Raw genomic sequence first — 20,325 nt, 5'->3', positions numbered from 1 at the left:
TTCTTAATTATGACAAAAATTAATCTGTTTTCCAAACCTTTTCCCTTTAAAACAAAGTTGTGTAAATCTGGAAAAGCATTTCTGGTCATTAAGTAAGAGTATAATATTAAATTACAAAATTCTACAAAGCTTTAAGGTTCTTGGACAGTTGCTCAAAATCTTTTCATACACTCCTGAGATTGATACTAAAATGAGATTAGAAGACAAATTTCAAGGATTTCTTCATTATCTTGGCTTAATTTGAAAAATTTTTAAATACTTTTACTACAGTCTCTTTCCCCCTGAAAGTTTTATATTTTATTCCCAAAATATATATAACCGATATGCAAGCTTAAAGCTTAAATTTTAAAACAAAAATCTTGAAACCTAGATGTGCTAGTATTTGTCTGCGTGGACATAAGTTCTAGAGATCTTTCTAGAATTAGTGCAAGAGCTGGCTACTTTGAGACAATAAAAAAGGTCATTTTGACTAGCCACTAAAATATGTTGCTCAGAGTGCAACCTATGGAAAGATACACAAAGATTCTAAAAAGTCATTAATCCCTATCCTATAATAATTTAACATACTTCACAAACCAGTACATCATGTCCAACTCAGGATAAGAGTACATGCTAATCCACTGAGATTTGGACTAGTCCCAAAATTCTGAAACACAAGCAATACTAGCAAAATTATCAATACAGACTTTCAGAAGTATAATTCAGTCTGGAGACAAGGAGATAAGGATAATTTTTAAGATTTCTTCTGTCCAAATTGAAAAAGAATGAAAGATATACACAATAATTCAGAAAGTAGTGCTAAGTTTTCCTTTATCTGTGCACAAACCTCAAAAATAACCATAACTGACCAACTATGAGAAGAGCAATCTCACTAGTCAATACAATCAACAAGTCAATATGGTTTTTGTACTGTTTCTCTTCGAGCATATCTGCAAAATCTCACCCTGTGAAACTCATCATTAGTGAAGTCAGGCTCCCTATAAATCTTTTGGGCATACAATTGTTCAAAGGCATCTGACTATGAGGAATTCCCCATTACTTAACCACACCTGCTTTAGGTTGTAAACCATATGGAGTATATTATACTCATACCACCTAATCTTCAATAACTTCAGAAGGCAATTCTAAATTTAAATGCAGCCTGCAATGCACATGTTTTAAATGAAGGCATTCTTAGTAATCCCTTGTTTCTACACTAGCTCAAGGCAGCAAACATTAGTCTTTACAGATTATTTCTAATCTGAATCTCAATTGTTTTTTTTTTTTTCTATATAAGAGAGGCTTGCAAGACTTAATGATACTCTGCCCATTTGGTATAGCAGAGATCACTTACATTAAAGAAGTGCTTTTCTGTCCTCTGAGAGCTATATATAGAACTTATTTTGAAATATACAGTAGTTCCTTAAAAATCTGGGTCACTGGGGCTGAAGATGTAGTTCAGTGGTAGACACTTGCCTACCATGCATAAAGCATGTTTGATCCCCAGCATCACACACATTTTAAAAAAAGATAATTTAAGATACCTCAGATCTTTTTTTTTTCACATAGAACATTTTTTAAACTTAATAACACTCAGAAAGTAAGCACCAATGAGAAGTAACAGTTCTTGAAAACACTGGTTAGTTTTCAGACAATTAGACAAAAAATATAAACACTGTGGTGTTTGGAAGTTCCAAACTATTTAAGCAATACCAGTACTCATTTTCCTCACTAATTCCAATAACTGAGGTTTAAGCTAGAAGAAAAATTATAATTGCTTAGAATATATGTGAACACACATTTAAATTTTTAGTATATTCACCCAAGCATGGTAGGATATGCCTAAAATCCCAGCTACTTGGGAGACCAAAGGTAGGAGGATCACAAGTTAGATGCCAGCCTGGGCAACTTAACAAAACATGTCCCAAAACAAATTTTTTTAAATAACAGCTACAGATATAGTTCAGTCATGCACAAGGTCCTGGGTTCGAGTACCAATACTACCAAAAAAAAAAGTTTATTAAGCTATCAAAATTTATGAATCAGAAATAAAATTAGAGTACAAATTACAAATATTCTGAAGAATTAAAAGTACTATTTTCTATTCTTTTTGCCTTATATAAAATATAATCTCCAGAAATCCACAGGAGTTAGAAAATAATATTTTCTTATAAAGCTTCATGTTCCAAAGTACACAGTGAAAAACTTTTCACAAATTTAAAGTTTTCAAAATCAAGCACAAGCAACTTCAAGTCTTCATGGGTGAATTTACCGTTTTGTGACCATTCTGGCAGGCTACATGCAGTGCTGTCTGCCCCATCGCATCCTCAACATCAACATCACTGACATGTTGTACAAGGTCATGGAGCAGTTCTGTCCGCCCATTCACAGCCAGCCAGTGTATCTGTGAAGTCATTTAGTTACATTAATTATTTGTGCAAGAACGTTTCATAAGAAAACAGAAGATGAATAATGCTATTATTTCTCAAATGAACATAATATAAAAATTAAAGATATTTTAAGTCCATATAGTTTTTCCCTTTTTTTTAACATGAGAAAGATACGTGCATCAAAATACATTTTAGTCCATCAAGAACTCAAAGACTCAAATGGTATGGTTCCTAGGCTGAGAATCACCAAATACCTTAAAAGAAGATTTAGAAGATTATGTTGAAGAAGTCTCCCACAAAGCACAAAGAAAAAGAAACAGAAAAACAAGAGAAAACATAATAAAATTGATAAGCTAGTCCAAGAGGTCTAAAATTCAAACATAAGAGCTAAGAAAGGAGAAAATGGGAGTGGGAATCATCCAAATCATAATGTATGAAAATTTCTCATGAACTCCCATTATGAGAGTTACTAGGTTATTGGGCCTCAGCATTATCCAGCCAAATGAATAAAATAAATCCAACCAAAATATATAACCATGAAATTTTAGAATGCAGAAGTACAAAGTAAATTCTGTAAGTTTACAGAGACAAACAAGTGTCACATAAAGGCTCAAGAATCAAAATGGTACCAATCTTTAAGAATGAAAGCTTGAAGACAACAAAGCAATGCTTTCCAAATACAAAGGGAAAATCATATCCAGCCTAGAATTTTATTGTCAGCTAAATTATCAATTACATAATTGTGCAAATACAAAGAATCAAGTCATATTCAGACATACAAAGTAGCAACAAATTACCTCCCATGCACCTTTCCTCAGGAAACTACCAGATGATGTGCTCCAGCAAAGTGTGAGAGAGACACCTAAGACACAGATAACACAATTCAAAGCAAAAGGAAAAAACAAGTAAACTAGAACTAAATAAATGAGTTCAGCAAGGTTGTACAAGATCAACACACACACAAAAACACTGCACTTCTATACACTAATACTAAACATGTAGAAACACAAACACAACACCATTTACACAACTGCTCCAAAGAAAATGTAAATACTTGGCTTAATGCTTGATAAAACATATACAAAATCCCTATGCTGAATAACAGAATGCTAATGAAAGAAATCAAAGACCTATATAAGTGGAGAGATGCACTGTGTTTATGGATTGGAAGACTCAATCAATCAATGTAAGATGTCAATTATCCCCAAATTGATCTCTCAGTTAATACGATTTCAATCAAAATCCCAGAGAAGTATTTTTGTAGCCACAGACAAATTTGCTCTAAAATTTATACAGAAAGAAAAAGGAATCAGAATAGCTAACACAAACCTGACAGACAAAAAAATTAAAGTGGGGGGAATTACTCTAGTGATATTAAGACTTGCTTTCAAGTAGCAATAATCACGACACTGTCGTACCCACAGAGGGGAAGACACATAAATCAATGAAAAGGCCCACATAAATACACTCAACTGATTTTTGAGAAAGATGCAAAAATAATTCCATGCAGGAAGGACATCCTTTTCAATGGTGCTAAAGAAACTGGACATTAATAGACAAAACAATGAACCTCAATCTAAGCCCCATGTCTTATACAAATATTAACTCAAAAGAAATCACAGACAGATGTAAAATGTAAAACTAAAACTTTTAGAAAAAAAGGGATAAAATCTTCAGGATCTAGAGCTAAACAAAAAGCTCTTATAACCTTGATACCAAAATATGATCTAAAAATGGAAAATCTGATAAAGTCTACTCCATCAAAACCAAAAACTTTTGCTTTTCAAAAGACCCCAATGGGGAAAAAAAAGAAGAGAAAAAAATACCCTGATGAGAGTTTGAAAAAGTAACTAAAGACTGGGAGAAAATATCTGAAAATCACATACCTGAGATAAAACCCTACTCTCTTGGATATATAAAGGCTTCCCATAACAGTTTTTTTTTTTAAAAATCCAATTAGAAAATGGATAAATGACATGAATTGGCATTTCATTTCATATAAGAAGATACACAAATGGCAAATAAGCCTATGAAAAGATGTTCAGCATCACTGGCAATTAGGCAAATGCTTACTGAAAACACAATGAGATCATATTCATCATAATGCCTAAAAAAAATTCAAGCTTGGTGGTACACATATGTAATCCAGTGATTTGGAAGGCTGAGACAGGAGGATCACAAATTCAAGGCCAACCTCAAAAACTTAGTCAGAGCCTATCTCAAAATAAAATTAAAAAGCAGTAGTGTATCCCTGGGTTCAATCCCCAGTACTATAAGGAAAAAAAAAAAATGACAACAGCTAATGCTGGCAACAAACTGAAAAAATCTATCACTCAGATATTACTGGTGGGAATATGTAATAACAGAATGCACATTATACATTCTGGACAAAAAAATATCAAAACTAGCACTCACAAACATTTCAATACAGAGATATGAAATTTTTAAATTTATTAAAATAACTGAGAAGAACTGCCTAGAGATAGGTAGCCTTGAAGGAGGCAAGTTTGGGAAGGCCAAAAGACTGTTTCCTACACTAAGCCTTGTAGAATCATTTGACTTTACATTTGTGCATAAATAGTTTTATTCAATAAAATTTTTTAAATATTTTCTACTCCATTTTCCTTGAAGTTCAGGAATTAAGTGAAGAAATTATCAAATAAAAACTTATGTGATTCAACAGATTAAATTAACACTGGACATCTTTGTCTTACCTGAGCTAGGTAGTATCCTAAGGAAAGATCATTTCTAAGGGTTCATAACTCTCTATGGCACCTACCACAGCACTGCAGATATACAGAACACAATCTTTCCTTAAGAGTGGATGGTATTAGGGCGCCACGCAGCCAGCAGGGGGTGCACACTGTGGACGACTCGGAGCTGGAGCTACGAGTCAGCCTCACAGAAAAGTGACATTACCATAGCCAGGTGAAGACCTCTGGAGACCAGGACCAAGAAAAGAATGGCTGCGCTTGGAAGTGCAGCCTGTGGGCTCTCTTCTGTCAAGTGCTGCCTGGATGAAGACTTGGAATCTGTTTGCTTTGAAAGGACTGATGACATTGGAGGGCTGTGTAGGTATCAGAAATTGAGAAGTTCAAAGGACAGTACTTCCATAGTCAAGACTATAAAAACCCAGAAGCACTGACTGGAAAAAGTCTTTATAATTATTGGGAATTCTGGAGGAGATCTGGCTGCAGAGATTAACTACACAGCCAAGCAGGTATTCCTCAGCACCAGGAGTCAGGCTTGGATCCTGAATCGTGTAGGGGACCATGGATACCCTTTTGATGTGTTACACTTTTCTCAACTTAAACATCTTATATCAGAGATATGTGGCCAAGCATTCACAAATACATTTTTGGAAAAAAGTATGAATCAAAGATTTGATTATGAAATGTTTGGCCTGAAGACTAAATACAGAGATCTAAGCCAACATCTAACAGTAAATGATGATCTGCCAAATATATAATTTCTGGCTTGGTAAAAGTGAAAGGAAATGTGAAGGAATTCACAGAGACAGCTGCCATATTTGAGGATGGCTCCAGAGAGGACGACATTGATGCTGTTATCTTTGCCACAGGCTGCAGGGCTAAAGAAACTTTCCTCACAACATAAAATGATGGCAGGTATAACTAAAACTCAAGAGGAAATGGCAAAAAGATAAGAAATTCTCCCAGCATGATAAGAAACTCCTGATTTTTCCTGGGATCCTTCCTCTGCATTTCACCCTATGTTGGGTGAGGTGGGAAGATGACCAAGTCGAAGAAATCAGAGCTTGGAAACCCACTGAAGATGAAAACACAGTCTGCCAAGTTGGCTTGAACTGGTCCTCATAGACACTTTCAGAGGTCCTCAAAAGGCTAGCAGGAGTTGAGCACGGAAAGCTCACTGCCATCTTGTAATTACAGAGGAGGCCAAAAAATGGGATGGAAACTAAGAGATGAAAAGACCAAAAAAAAGGAAAGAAAAAAATATACATCACTGAAACCAGCTGTGCCTGCAGTCAGAACTACCCCCAGGGTTATCACCTGTAAAAGAAAACACTGCCCCCACCTTTGTCTATGTTAGTTTGAGTTGATTTTCTTTCACTTGAAAACAAGAGTGCTTACTGACTTACTGTTTTTCTCAATTCCCTTTCATTTGTAGAAATAAAGGGACAAGAGAATGATAACAAAGAAGAACAGAAGATTAATATCCAAAAAATCCAATTACCTAATTAATCAATAGGCAAGTAAACTAAACAGACACTTCTCAAAAGAACAAATACAAATGAAAAAATATATATATATGGAAATATGTTAAACATCATTAGTAATTAGGAAAATGTAAATCAAAACTACACTGATATTACATCTCACATCAGTCAGAATGGCATTTATCAAGATCACATATAATAAATGATGGAGAGAATATGGAGAAAAAGCAACACTTTTACACTGTTGATGGGACTGAAAATTAGTATAACTATTATGGAAATCTGTATGGAAGTTCCTCAAAAGACAAGGCATGGAATGACCATATGACCCTCTATCACTCTTTGGTATTTATCTTTTAGAATTAAAGTCATCATATTACAGGGATACTTACTTATTCCATATTTATAGTGGAACAATTCACAATTGCTAAATTTTGGAACTGGCCTAGGTGTACATAAACTGATGGATGAATAAAGACAATGTGGTAGAGATACACAATTGATTTTTATTCAGCCATAAAGAAAAATGAAATTGTGTAGTTCGCAGGAAAATGCACGGAACTAGAGACAACCATGTTAAGTAAAATAAATCAAACTGAAAAGGTGAAGGGTTAGATGTGTCTCTCCCTTGAGGGGTCTTCTTTCTCCTCTACTAAACTTTGCCGTATTTTAAAATATATATATATATTATATAAGATACATATATTTATATATTATATAATATTATATATAATATTATAATATATAATATATAATATATAATATTATAATATATAATAATATATAATATATATAATATAATGATATATAATTATAATATAATAATATATAATTATAATATATAATAATATATAATATAATTATTATATATTATATAATATATAATAATAAATAATACAATATAATATAATAATATATAATTATAATATATAATATTATAATATTATAATATATAATATAATATTATATATATTATATAAGATACATATTTTTATATTCTATATATAATTTTATTTAGTTTTTTTTTTATGTGGTGCTGGGGATTGAACCCAGTGACACACATGCTAAGCAAGCACTCTACCATTGAGCAACAACCCCAGGCCTCTATATATAATTTTAAATTTTATATATAATATATATTTTATATATACAGATAAACATATATAAAAATATTATTTCTTATACCCCTCCCCCAAAAGTCTTTAATCAAAAAGACCTTGAACACTTGCCTGGTAAGTAAGTAGTCAATATTCTTCTTTATTTACAAATTAAAAGTAAAAATCTACAAGTATTATCAAAGGTAGGTTAAATTCAATTTAACAAATACTACTTAAAATCTTCTTCCATGACTTCAAAATTTATTGTCTCAATAATTCTATTTTTTTTTTGGTGGTACTGGGGATTGAACCCATGGCCTCGTGCTTGCTGGGTAAGCACTCTACCAACTGAGCTATATCCCCAGCCCTCAATAATTCTATTTTATCTCTACTTTCAAAACAAATAATGCTCCATTAAATAATGATGATTTGGTTAAAATTCTGAGATTTCAACAAGCCCTTTAGCAATATCCATACCACCTCCCTACAATATCTTTATGGATCAAAACTATATTAATGTGCCAGGCACAGGGGTACATGAGTATAATCTTAGAAACGAGTCTGAAGCAAGAGGATTACAAGTTTAAGGCCAAGACTGGGCAATTTAGAGAGACCATTTCAAAATAAAAAATAGAAAAGGTTGGAGACATAGTTCAGTGGTAAAGCACCCCTGGGTTCAATTCCCAGTACTTAAAAAAAAAAAAAAAAGGCAAAATGGATAAAAATACTAGTTTAAGATACAACACATCTAAAAGAATATAGATCAAAATATTAACAGTGATTATCTCTGAGTACAGGGAATATAAGGAGTGCTAATTCCCTTTGTTACTTTATTCCTTTCTCTCTAGCCACACCAGTTTTCCTAAAATGAAACATTAACACTACTCAAACGGACATAATGAAAACAGCTCTCCTACAATGAACTGATAACATACTCAAGCAGAAATGCTCCTAAGAAGTTCCTTGAATGTCAGTGACAAAAATTAGCAGAATAAGACTTTACAACAAGTAAAAGTAATAACCTAACAAGAAGGGAGAAATACAGTGAACTATGACTTAAAACTATATCTCAATCTACACCTTCTTAATTACTATAAAGAACTCACAGAAACACTTGTATTACATTTCTCATTGCCATCACATTTAAGATCATATTCGAAAAATTATTTTAAAAATCTCAGATAAAATGTCCCCTGGGCGCTTACCTGCCTGAATCACATTGGCCTTCCCCCTGCCATTTGCTGCTCACCTTTTTTTGCTATGTCACCTACAACCCAATCCCTGGGCCTAGTCACATAGGCAGGAAGGAGAGATAAGGGGAGAGAGTGGGAAAACCAAAAAAGACCGTAACCTATAAAAGATGTAGGGCGTGCTCACTTCTTGGGATTCTAGAACATCAGCCATGGCTGCCTTCTCCCTCCTGGAAGAAGTCTATATTATTACCTTTAAATAAAATCTGCTTAGTATGCTTGAAAAAACAAATCTCAGATAAAAGTGATAGCACTTACTGCTGTAAGGCCTTCATTATTACAAATGTTGACATCAGCACTGTATTCTAATAATTTACTCATACATTTCTTCTGCCTGAAAAGAAAGACAGTCACAGATAACTGGTACTGGAAAAAATATACAAATAACAATTATTTTAATGAAATATTAATTACAATCAACCTTTTTCAAACTATATCTGCAATATTTAAATGAACACTATTTGAAATAAAATATAAAATTGTTTCTATGATACAAAGATAATATGATAAATAACCATTAGGTTTTCGTGTCATTGGAACAAAGTTACTCAAACTATGGAGAAATTTCTAGTGTTGACTAAATGAAACAGTAATCTCCATTGGAAATATAAGAAAATCCATAAAAGTCTATTGTATGAAGAATACAGCAAAATGTCTCAATGTTGTATTCCACATTCTTGACTGAACACACTTAACACTGAGTTATAAAAACATGATCAGAAAATCAATAAAATGTGTCTATGCATCCCACTCTACTCCATTTTTTTCATTCATTTTTATTATGGTAAAATACACATAACATAAAATTTACCATTTTAAACCTGTAAAAGTTTTGTGATATTTTACATAGTACAAAGTCAAACTTCATCCATATTATAGCTTGTCAGAATTTCCTTCCTTTTTGAGGCTGAATAATATTTCATTATGTTTATATGCCACATTTTGTTTATTCATTCATAAGTTGATAGACATTTGTTTCCACATTTTAACTATTATAAACACGTACATAAATATATGAATATTTCTTTAATACACTTCTTTCGATTCTTTTGAATATACACCCAGAAGTGGGACTGCTAGATCAAATAATAATAATTCTATTTTTAATATTTTTGAGGACTACCATACTTTGTCTTAATATTTGTTTGGTTTTCTTTTTCCTTTTTTTTTTTTTTTTTTTTGCAGTGCTGGGGACTGAACTCAAGACCTCATGCATGCAAGACAAGCACTCTATCACTGAACAATATACACCAGCTCCAAGGAACTATCATAGTGTTTCCCACAGCAGCTCTTCCATTTTACATTCTTACCAAATATACAAGGGTTCTAATTTCTTCACATACTGGCCAGTATTTGTTATTTTCTGGGGGTTTTTTGATGGTAATCATTCTAATGGTTGCGAGTTGGTATCTTGTTGTAGTTTTGATTAGCATTTTCCTAATTAGTGATGCTGAGCATCTTTTCATGTGCTTACTGGCCATTTGCATACCTTTGGAGAAGTTTCTTCAAGTCTTTGCCCATTTTTGTACAGCCAGCCTATCACCTCATTTTGCTTACAAAGTTTCTTTTTATCCTGATCTATTCCTAGTTACTATTCAATATTCATCTTAAACTCCCCTTCATTAATAAACTGTGTATGGATTCCTGTGAACTACATGGAACCTCATATTCCTCTGGAACCATATTACCTATTGGTATAGCTCTTTTGGCAATCATCTCTCTCTCTCTCTCTCTCTCTCTCTCTCTCTCTCACACACACACACACACACACACACACACACTATTACAACTATGCTCAGCACTGAACTGACGGAATAAAATCTGTGGTATGAAGTCATGACCTAAATGAATAGAGATATACATAAAACAGTGCATACAGTATAAATACATGTATTAGTAGTATGGTATACATAGTGTATAGTGGCATATGCAGAGTAAATGGTATATATGTATATATTACTATTTACTCAACTAGATAGTAAACTTCTGCCATGTATTATATCACATTTCCTTAAATAACTCATAATCAAGCATAGCCAGACACATAGTGACTCTCAAAACTTCAATAATCAATTACTAAAATTCTTTTTCTTATTATTATTTTCATTTTTACAGACTGCATTTTGATTCATTGTACACAAATGGGGTACAACTTTTCATTTCTATGGTTGTACATGATGTAGGTTCTTTATTAGTAAATTAAAAATCAAGTGATATCAAATATATGGTGCTGTCAAAATAAAGATTGCATCCAATGTGCATTTGTGTCAGGATGACTTGACTAAGCATGACTTAAGAAAACTACCTTTACCTCACATATGTGAAGACACAATGCGGCCCGATCTGAACATCACAAGAACAAGAAAGAAAGGAGTTAGAGCAAAAGTTCTCCAGAAGTCCCCCCAACAAACCTATTCCTAAGTCACACTGGGCAGAACTAGGTCACTCTTCCATCCCTGCCTGCAAAAGAATTGGGATAAGAATGTTCTCAGGCATCCTTTTCAGCCCTAAAGTGATTCTTAAATGATCAAATGAACAGTTTAAAATAAAAGAATAAAGGACTAGCAAATTAATTTTCTTGCTTTGAGTTTTACACAAAGTTAAATGTCATAAAAATCACATTATAAGCTTGGAAGGCTGAGGCAAGTGAATCCAAAGTTCAAAGCCAGCCTCAGCAACATTATAATCAAAGACATGGAAGAAAATAAAGCTCTGAATAAACTTTTAAGTTCAAATATTTACAGTTTCCTCATCTAACATATCATTATGAAAATCGTAGGAAATAAATTCTCACTAAGCAAGGTAGGGCACACCCATAATCCCAGCTACTCCAGAGGTTAAAGCAAGAAGATCTCAAGTCAGAGGCCAGTCTGGGCAACCAAAGAAGACCCTATTTCAAAATAATTAAAAAAAAAAAAAAGAGAGTTGAGAATGTAGCTCAATGTCAATACTTAAAAAAAGAAAGAAAATTCTCAATAATTATGAGACAGCAGACCAGACAGTACTATTAAAATAAAGACATTGTTTAATATATGTTTGTATTTATATCATAAGGGTGGGTTTCTAAAACCTATTCAGAAGCTCACCTGGACCACTGATCTATTCCAAAATAAAAGGTGGAAATAGCCCAGGAAATAGAAAAAAAAAAAAAAAAATAGAATAGGGGTGGTTGTTGGAAAAAAAGCAACAAACCATAAGGCTCCCCACTTCCCAAGAAAGAACTGCAAAAGGTGTAGGGCAATATAGGAAACTTATCCTACTTTTCTTACTTAACAACCATTATTACAGTTTTCCAGAATCTGAGTAAATCAAAATGCCTTATAAGTTAGCAGCCATTTTGCCAAAAAACAGACATAAAATGCTAACTAATATACGGGCTCAGTCCTTTTTTCAGGGGAGGGGGTAACCAGGGATTGAACTCAGGGGCACTCAACCACTGAGCCATATCCCAAACCCTATTTTGTATTTTATTTAGAGACAGGGTTTCACAGTTGCTTAGCAACTGAGGCTGACTGTGAACTCATGATCCTCCTGTGTCAGCCACCTGAGCCACTAGGATTACAAGGGAGTGCCACTGTGCCCAGCTAGGCCTGGTCCTTTATTAATTAGCTCATAATTCAGCCCCCCAATTTTTTTTTAATTGTATTTCACAGCTGAGCATGGTGGCACACACGTGTAATTCCAGCAGCTTGGGAGGCTGAGGCAGGAAGATCTCAAGTTCAAAGCCAACCTTATCAACAGCAAGGCGCTAACAACTCAATGAGACCCTGTGGCTCAGTGATTGAGTGCCTCTGAGTTCAATCCGTAGTACCCACCCCCACCCCAAAAAAAAGAAAGGAAATCCAACACAACACTAATAGTGACAAGAGAAATGCTAGCAGGTCAATAGAAATATACTATCTATCTGACAATGACAGCTGAGGAAGCAAAAGAAAAACTAACGGACCAGCAAAAGAGGTAGAATTCTTCCATGACTTTTACTTCAATATGGACAAATTTGAATTCATAATGAAATTACAGGAAAAAGTTATTTCTGAAAACACCAGTAGTTTTAGGAAGTAATAAGGATTCGAGTCATTTAGCAAACATTTATTGAACATCTCTATGTTGTACAAGGCACCAATTTAATTTTTAAAAAGCTAAAATATTTAAATATTGAATGTCAAAAGCAATCTTTATTAAAAGTAAAAAGGCAACCAAACTAAAGAATGGGTCATGAACTCTTCTTATTCCTTTTCTTCTTGCTAATTGATAAGTGAATCATGTAATGTCATATTTCTTCCTCTTTAAAATATAATGGTCTTTTCAATTACTATTGACAGAAACAGTGATCAAAGCTATTTTCTACATGATACTTAAAAGGCCTGCATATTGGAAAATAATTTACAAAACATCTTTTTAGCAGATCAAGAACATCCTGTCTTTCAAGACTAAGACATACTTCTTGATCCTCACATTGAAGTTGTATGACTAAGTCTACCCACAATTACAGTGGACTTTTTAAACCCTGCCTTGTACCAATGTCTTTCCATTTATGATGGCTGACAGAATACCTGTAACCTTTTCAGACTATTGTCACTAACCGGGCACAGTAGCATATACCTGTAATCCCAATAACTTGGGAAGCTAAGGCAGAAGTATTGCCAGGTATGAGGTCAGGCTTAGCAACTTAGCAAGGCCCCAAGCAACTTAGCAAGATCCTATCTCAAAATAAAATACAAAAAAGGGCTAAGGATATAGGTCAGTGGTAAAGTGCTCCTGGGCTCACTCTCCAGTACCAAGAGGGAAAATAAAAAAATTGTGTCAATATCCTATTCAACACTCGGGATAATGTATCTAGATCTGAAATCGATTCCGCTCTGTGATCTTGGATTGACACACTACAACACCTCTAAAGACCATTAGAAAAATCAACTGTTACCAACATGTTGTTATCTGTTAAAACAGCAGACAAATAAGTTGGCTCATGTGTTAACTCATAAAAGGGGACACATCAGAGAGGGTGAAAAGACTATGCTTTCCCCTCCAACCCAACGTCACTATGGTTCTTATCTTTTTGGTTCAATTTGCATCCTTATATGCAAAATTTTGGCTTAGATTGATGCAGTGGGTAATCTTATTCCAGTTTAGAACAGGAAACAAAAATATCTCTAAGATTAATCAAGAGACAAAACAGGAATATACTTCCATAAAGAAGTTTTATAATACTCAAAGTTCCTCAAGACCTCAATTAAAACCTACTTATTTTCATTTTAAACTTAATTTCAATCATTTTGGTATCATTTCCTGGTCCAATAGAATTTTAAGAGAAAAACAGTGGCAGAGAGAGACACAAAAATGTGACACTCAAAATGCCTCACAGAAAAGAAAAACAAAAAAACATAAAAATTACAGTAGGGCTTAGACTAGCACACCATAACATAATGATGCTCATCATGATGACCAGAATTATCAAGAAGAGGCAAAAATATACTCAATATACCATCTTCAAGTTTTACTTTTTGAAAATACTCCCCCTTTTTTATTTTTAAGCACATTAATTTAGAAAACTTATTTTCAGAGTTAAAATGAAAATAGTTTAGCACTGAAAGTTACCCTTAACTAGAAAATTTACTTCAATACAGTTCATTGTTAAACAACTATAAACTGGGTACAATATCTCACTCTCCTTACTTCCACTACTAAAATTAACTGAACAAGTAACTTGGGAAATAAGCCATGGAGTTAGGAGTGGCAAAAGATTGGCAGGGAAAAAAAAGACAACAAAAAACGGAGGTTAAAATTATGCTTTTCGGAAAATGTCATTATAATACAAGGAATGAACTGTTGCAATATGTTTTCAGGAAGAAAAATATTAGTGAACAATAAGTTATTACATGATAGTTATTTTAAACTGTAACATAATGATAAAAGACCTACTTTAAAGAGAAAAAAATACTTATATATCCTTAAGAAACCAAAAAATTATAACAAGTAAAATGTATTATTTGTCTAATTTCTGTTAATACCAATAAAAAAGCCTCAGCAATTTTAGGAAACTAAATATTTACCCATTTCTAGCTGCCAAATGAAGGGGTGTACAGCCTGAAATATCTTGATAGTTAGGATTTGCTCCCTTCTTTAACAGCAGAACCAAGCATTCCACTGATCCACAACTGAAAAAATATTAAAAGACAGTTCAAATACATTCAACAAAAGCCATACTTGACAAAGTTTAAATAAAAAAAAAAACCTTCTATTAAACATTATTTTAAAATTCTATATTTATCTATAATTTGATTTAACTTCTGTCACAAATACCCTCTACCTTCAAAATGGTACATTCTATTAGGAAACTATAAAATATTTGAGAAGTTCAAATAAAACAAAATCAAGAATTCATTTATAAAAGAAGCTATATAGTATTCTCAATTTTTTTGATTTCCCAGAATCAACTTTTAAGCATGAACAATTAATTTAAACACATCTACCTAAAACCAGAAAGAAGAATGAGTAACAATAAATTAACTGATTGATTATACAGTAGGAGACTATGGATAAAAAATGATACTCCCACAAGGTAAAAATAAAAAACCAATGACTTCAAATAGTTAGCATAGTCCTTTTATTCCTTTTATTGATAGGATAAAAGGAAAATTGGGTGAATACACTCTACGTATAACAGGAAAAACAATCCCCACGCCCAACCTAGAACAAGCTAAGACAACAGAAACATGAGACTTGAGTTCAATCCCAAAGTTAAAAATTTATCTAGAAAAAATACATAGCATACTATTCCCTCAACAGGATAAAGACCATTTGGCTGTCTGTTCTTATCTCTCCCCACAACTATTATGAGAAAATGGTGAGTCAAAGCTCATGATTCTTACTCTAGACCAGATTCTAACACAAAATATCTTTAGTCTTACTTTGCTGCAATGTGAAGCAAGCTTCTTTTCACACGTCCAAATGCATAATTGACATCAAATTTTGAATTTGACAGTAGTTCAGAAACAGACCTAGCCCCCCCCAAAAAAAAAATTTAAAAAGGAATCAGTATGTAAAGAAAAAAATTTTAAACATAATAAATCAAGTTCTCTTAATAATTATTCCCAAGGTCTTATCAACCAAAAAGTAAGGCACTATTCTGAAGTACAGAATGGTAGCCAGCAAACTATTATCCATAAACTGGTACTGCAGGTCTCCTAATCTGCCACTCAAACTGTGCTGTTACATACGCTGAGGATACCTAATAAAGTAAATTGACTTCAGCTCTCCCCAGCTCATTGAGAAACAAAGGGAATAGGCATAGCTGCTCTCTTTATCAAAAGCTGAGCCTACCTATTATTAATTTTAGCCAAATAAAAAATCAGACAAAAATACTTTTTAAATATACCAGTTTTTTGTTTTGTTTTGTTTTGTTTTTTGCAGTGCTGGGGATTGAACCCAGGGCCTTGTGCTTACAATGCACTCTACCTACTGAGCTATATCCCCAGCCCTATACCAGGTATTTTAAACTTGCTTCAAAATAGTTTCTCTTCATTTTCTTCTCATTGTATACTAAATTATCCACTGGTCAACTACATCAGAGCTGGCTGCTACAAGAATAAAGATCCCTTCACAAAGCAGACACCTGTATTTTAAACATGCCCCTATTTACAAAAAAAAAAAAAAAAAAAAAAAATCAACACAATCTCAATAAAAAGAACATCAAAGTAGAAGCACAGAAGGAAAATAAGTGGGGCTGGGGTTGTGGCTCAGTGGTAGAACGCTTGCCTAGCATGTGTGAGGCACTGGGTTCGATCCTCAGCATACAAATAAATGAATAAAATGAAGGTCCATGAACAACCAAAAAATATTAAAAAAAAAAAAAGTAAGTAAGTTACCCCTCAGATCTAATCTTTGCTATAAAAATCAGTAGTGATCTCTAAAAGAAACCACTGAAATTTTTTTTCTATTTCAATGACCAACCAAAAACTGGACATAAAATCTGATTATTCATTTAGAAAATCTCTTACCATAAAATTACAGCTTAGATATAGTTCTTGGGAAATCTTGTTCCTTATTTCACAACAGAAAATTATGATAGGTTAAAACAGCCCTCAGAACACCATCTAGGTGTAAACTGTGGATCTGTTATGTATCTGTGTGTCTAACATTTAGAACAAAGTATAATTCTAAGGCATAAATTTATGAAAGAGACACTCACCTGTGCTGATCAGCCATAACCATTGGCATTAATGTGTAAACTGCAGTTTCATTATCTGAGTTTCATAAAAAAAGGAAAAAGAATAAATTAATCTCCTACTTTTTCCAAAGGGTGATACTTAGGACTAAAAAGTTTTCTTTTGAGACAAGGTCTCACTGTGTTGCCCAAGTTGGCCTCGAGCTCCTAAATTTCAGCATCATTCAGCCTCACCGTCCCCAGTATCTAGGACTACAGGTGTGCACCATCATGCTCACTTTAAGATTAGAGTTTTCTTAACTCTATATAAAAAATGAGGTATTTCACAATAGTGAAGAATACCAAATGTACTGCAAAACTTACAACACTACATAATTTCTCATCTCCTCTACTGCTGTCACAAAAAAGGCTCAGCTTCTGGATACAAGGAGCAAATTGAATAGCTAACATTTTCTATAGTTTTAATAACTGAATTTTACTTCCAAAGTAGTATTTTATCATACTTACATGTATACTTTGTGAAATTTTAAGTATATATGAATATTAAAGATACATATACTAAGCCAGGCACAGTGATGCATACCTGTAACCCTAGCAATTCAGGAGGTTGAGGCAGGAGGATCCCAAGTTCAAAACTGTAACACAAGATAACAAGCTGTGTAATGGTGGCAATGAACCACAGATTCTATACTCTCATAATGCTACATACCTTGTAGTCTACCCAGAATACACTATATATACAATAACCAAAAGGTCCGCAATACGATACACTCTAATTTGTTCTATCCTCTTCTGTTTCTTTCTTTAAAATGCTAATTGCAATCCAATAAAATGTTCTCAATAATCACCAATGAGTCAGTACTGAAGCTGAAAACATTGCACTAAGCCTCCCTTGGTATAACAACATTCTTTCTCTCATATAATACACAACCCAATAAAAAAAAAAAAAATCTGAACTTCTAAGCAATGGCAATTTCCCTAATTTAAAAAAAGTCATGAACAGGCAACACCCTTGTTTGCCAATTTAAACACAAATCAAAACAGTATATAATTTTAAGTGAGCACCGTAAGGTTTGCATTGATTTTATTTATAAGGCTTTTATTTAGATAAAATATAAAAGCCAGGCACAGTGGTACACGCCTGTAATCCCAGTGGCTCGAGAGGCTAAAGCAGGAGAATCCCAAGTTCCAGGCCAGTCTCAGCAACTTAGCAAGGCCCTAAGCAACTTAGTGAGAGCCTGTCTCAAGGATGTGGCTCAGTGGTGTAAGTGCTCTAACATTCAATCCCTAACACCAAAAATAAATAATATAAAAATTTTTTTAAATTTAGATGTGGCTCTTACATGTTAAGTCACATCTAACCTTGTAAAAAATATAGGTCATAGGGGCTGGGGCTGGGACTCAGTGACAGCGCTTGCTTAGCACATGTGAGGCACTGGGTTTGATCCTTAGCACTGCATACAAAAATAAATAAAATAAAGGTATGCTGTCCATCTACAACTACAAAAAAATTAAAAATATATATATATGAATATGTGTGTGTGTGTGTACATGTCACTACGAGGATAAGTAAGGATAAAGAAAAACTATGGTGCTAAAAGGAGACGAAATATTTTACTAAGAAAGGACAGAACAAAATTTGTTGCCAGATGCTTCCTTTTTCATACCTACGTAGATACCCTGAAACCTAGGTAAGTTTTCAAAATGTTAAGAAAAATTTAACCTCTTGCTTTATCAGACATGTTGACCATTTTTATTAATAGTTTTAATTAACTACTAAAAGGAAAATCTTAAAGAAAAAGGAGCTCAGCATTTATTATATATAATTTCTCTTCAAACTATCAATGGGAATGATTTGTTTTAAAGTTGATAATTATTCTATGATCATTCAAATATGTATGCTAAAATTCTTATTAAGCAAACACGGTAAATGCAATACTTTATTTTCTCCACATGCGAACAATATACACCAACCTTTTAAAGTTCTTTTGAGAATCCACATCCCTAAAGTAATTTCTTTGTCATCACCTCTTTTTCTCTCACAAGACTATTCCTGGATTAGCCCTGCCTAGGATGACTCAACAACCTAGACTCCAATTCTTGGTGATCATACCCACCTCAAGGAAACATAACTATGCCCCACCCCCAAGTGTTCAAGTCAGTAAATCGTGCAACGAAGTTAACTACAGAGTAAAAGATAGTTAAAAACTTTACTGTTTTAAGAATTTATTCTAATTACATGCTTACTGACTGCTGAATTCTAACAAGGCAAAAAAAAATCTGATATTTCTTAAGTGTACAGTGTTAGCACTTCTGTTCATTCCTCAAATGTGAACACATCAATGTGAATTTGTAGAATGTACTATACGCTCAGAGAATTCAAAAAGATTCATCAGAACTTAGGATCAAAGGTAAATTTAAGGAACAAAATGAATAAATTCATCATAAATCAAAGAAAAACAGATAAACAAGATGCCAGTTTTTGCCTAGCAACATAGGGAAAAGTTTTACTTTTAATTGTAATACTCTTAGTTTCTAACCACTCAGACTGCTGAGGTAGTTTCCAGGTGTAAATTGAGAAACTGATGCCTAAAGCCTTAAAAAATGTTGATATAATTAGACCCTATTATTCTTTTTCTAAGAATTAACCCTGGGGAAACAGGTAGACTAAGTCTTAAGTACAAAGTTGCTCCTCGTAAAATCAGTTATAAAAACAAAAATCACGCATCCTATGAAATCCTGCAAAGTCATTAAGCATATTTAAGAATATAAAAAATGTTTATGAAGGGATGAAGGTGTAGCTAAGTCATAGAGCACTTTTCTAGCATATTGGAGGCCCTGAGTTTGATGCCCAGCACCATACCAAAGAAAAAATTGTTTTTGTCTTTTTCTAAATCCAAATTAAAATACTATATGCAGTATGATTTTATTTTGATAGAGAAAGAAAAGGAATTAACAATGGAAGGAAATAAAGAAAATGTTAACATTATTTATATTGGGTGGCAGAAACACTACCAAAGCCTCCCAAATTATATTTATGTAAAGACATTGGATTCACACTGGGCAATACAAATTGCAATGTCAATGAAACTACACACAAAGCCTTCATCCACTTATACCAATAATCTGACTTTGGAAAATAAGTAAGAGCAGCACTTAAGGAACAGCTTCAAAGGTGGAAGTTTGAAGAGAAAGAAAAATTTGAAGCTGGAAGTGTAGTTACTAAAACCCAGAACTTAACTGCTTATAC

The 20,325-nt window shown here is 33.3% G+C and overlaps 1 protein-coding gene across 6 annotated transcripts in view; it reads right to left on the bottom strand.

Moving 5' to 3' along the window:
* Positions 1 to 20,325, bottom strand: part of HACE1 (HECT domain and ankyrin repeat containing E3 ubiquitin protein ligase 1) — an 82,952-nt gene that overhangs the window by 61,204 nt on the left and 1,423 nt on the right. For 2 of the 6 annotated variants that reach the window (XM_079148370.1, XM_079148372.1), the window contains exons 2-6: positions 17,100 to 17,154; positions 15,820 to 15,909; positions 14,962 to 15,066; positions 9,170 to 9,245; positions 2,252 to 2,383 (exon numbers count right to left, since the gene is read on the bottom strand). In XM_079148370.1, the coding sequence (XP_079004496.1) occupies positions 2,252 to 2,383; positions 9,170 to 9,245; positions 14,962 to 15,066; positions 15,820 to 15,909; positions 17,100 to 17,154 (458 nt within the window). Of the gene's footprint in view, positions 1 to 2,251; positions 2,384 to 9,169; positions 9,246 to 14,961; positions 15,067 to 15,819; positions 15,910 to 17,099; positions 17,155 to 20,325 lie in introns of those variants that run through there. The other 4 variants (XM_079148373.1, XM_079148375.1, XM_079148371.1 and 1 more) reach the window with 3 other exon arrangements.

Source organism: Sciurus vulgaris (assembly GCF_902686455.1).
Source record: "Sciurus vulgaris genome assembly, chromosome: 7".
In the NCBI taxonomy this organism is placed as follows: Eukaryota; Metazoa; Chordata; class Mammalia; order Rodentia; family Sciuridae; genus Sciurus; species Sciurus vulgaris.
The sequence above is the reverse complement of the archived record's forward strand: the minus strand, read 5'-3'. Positions and strand labels throughout refer to the sequence as shown.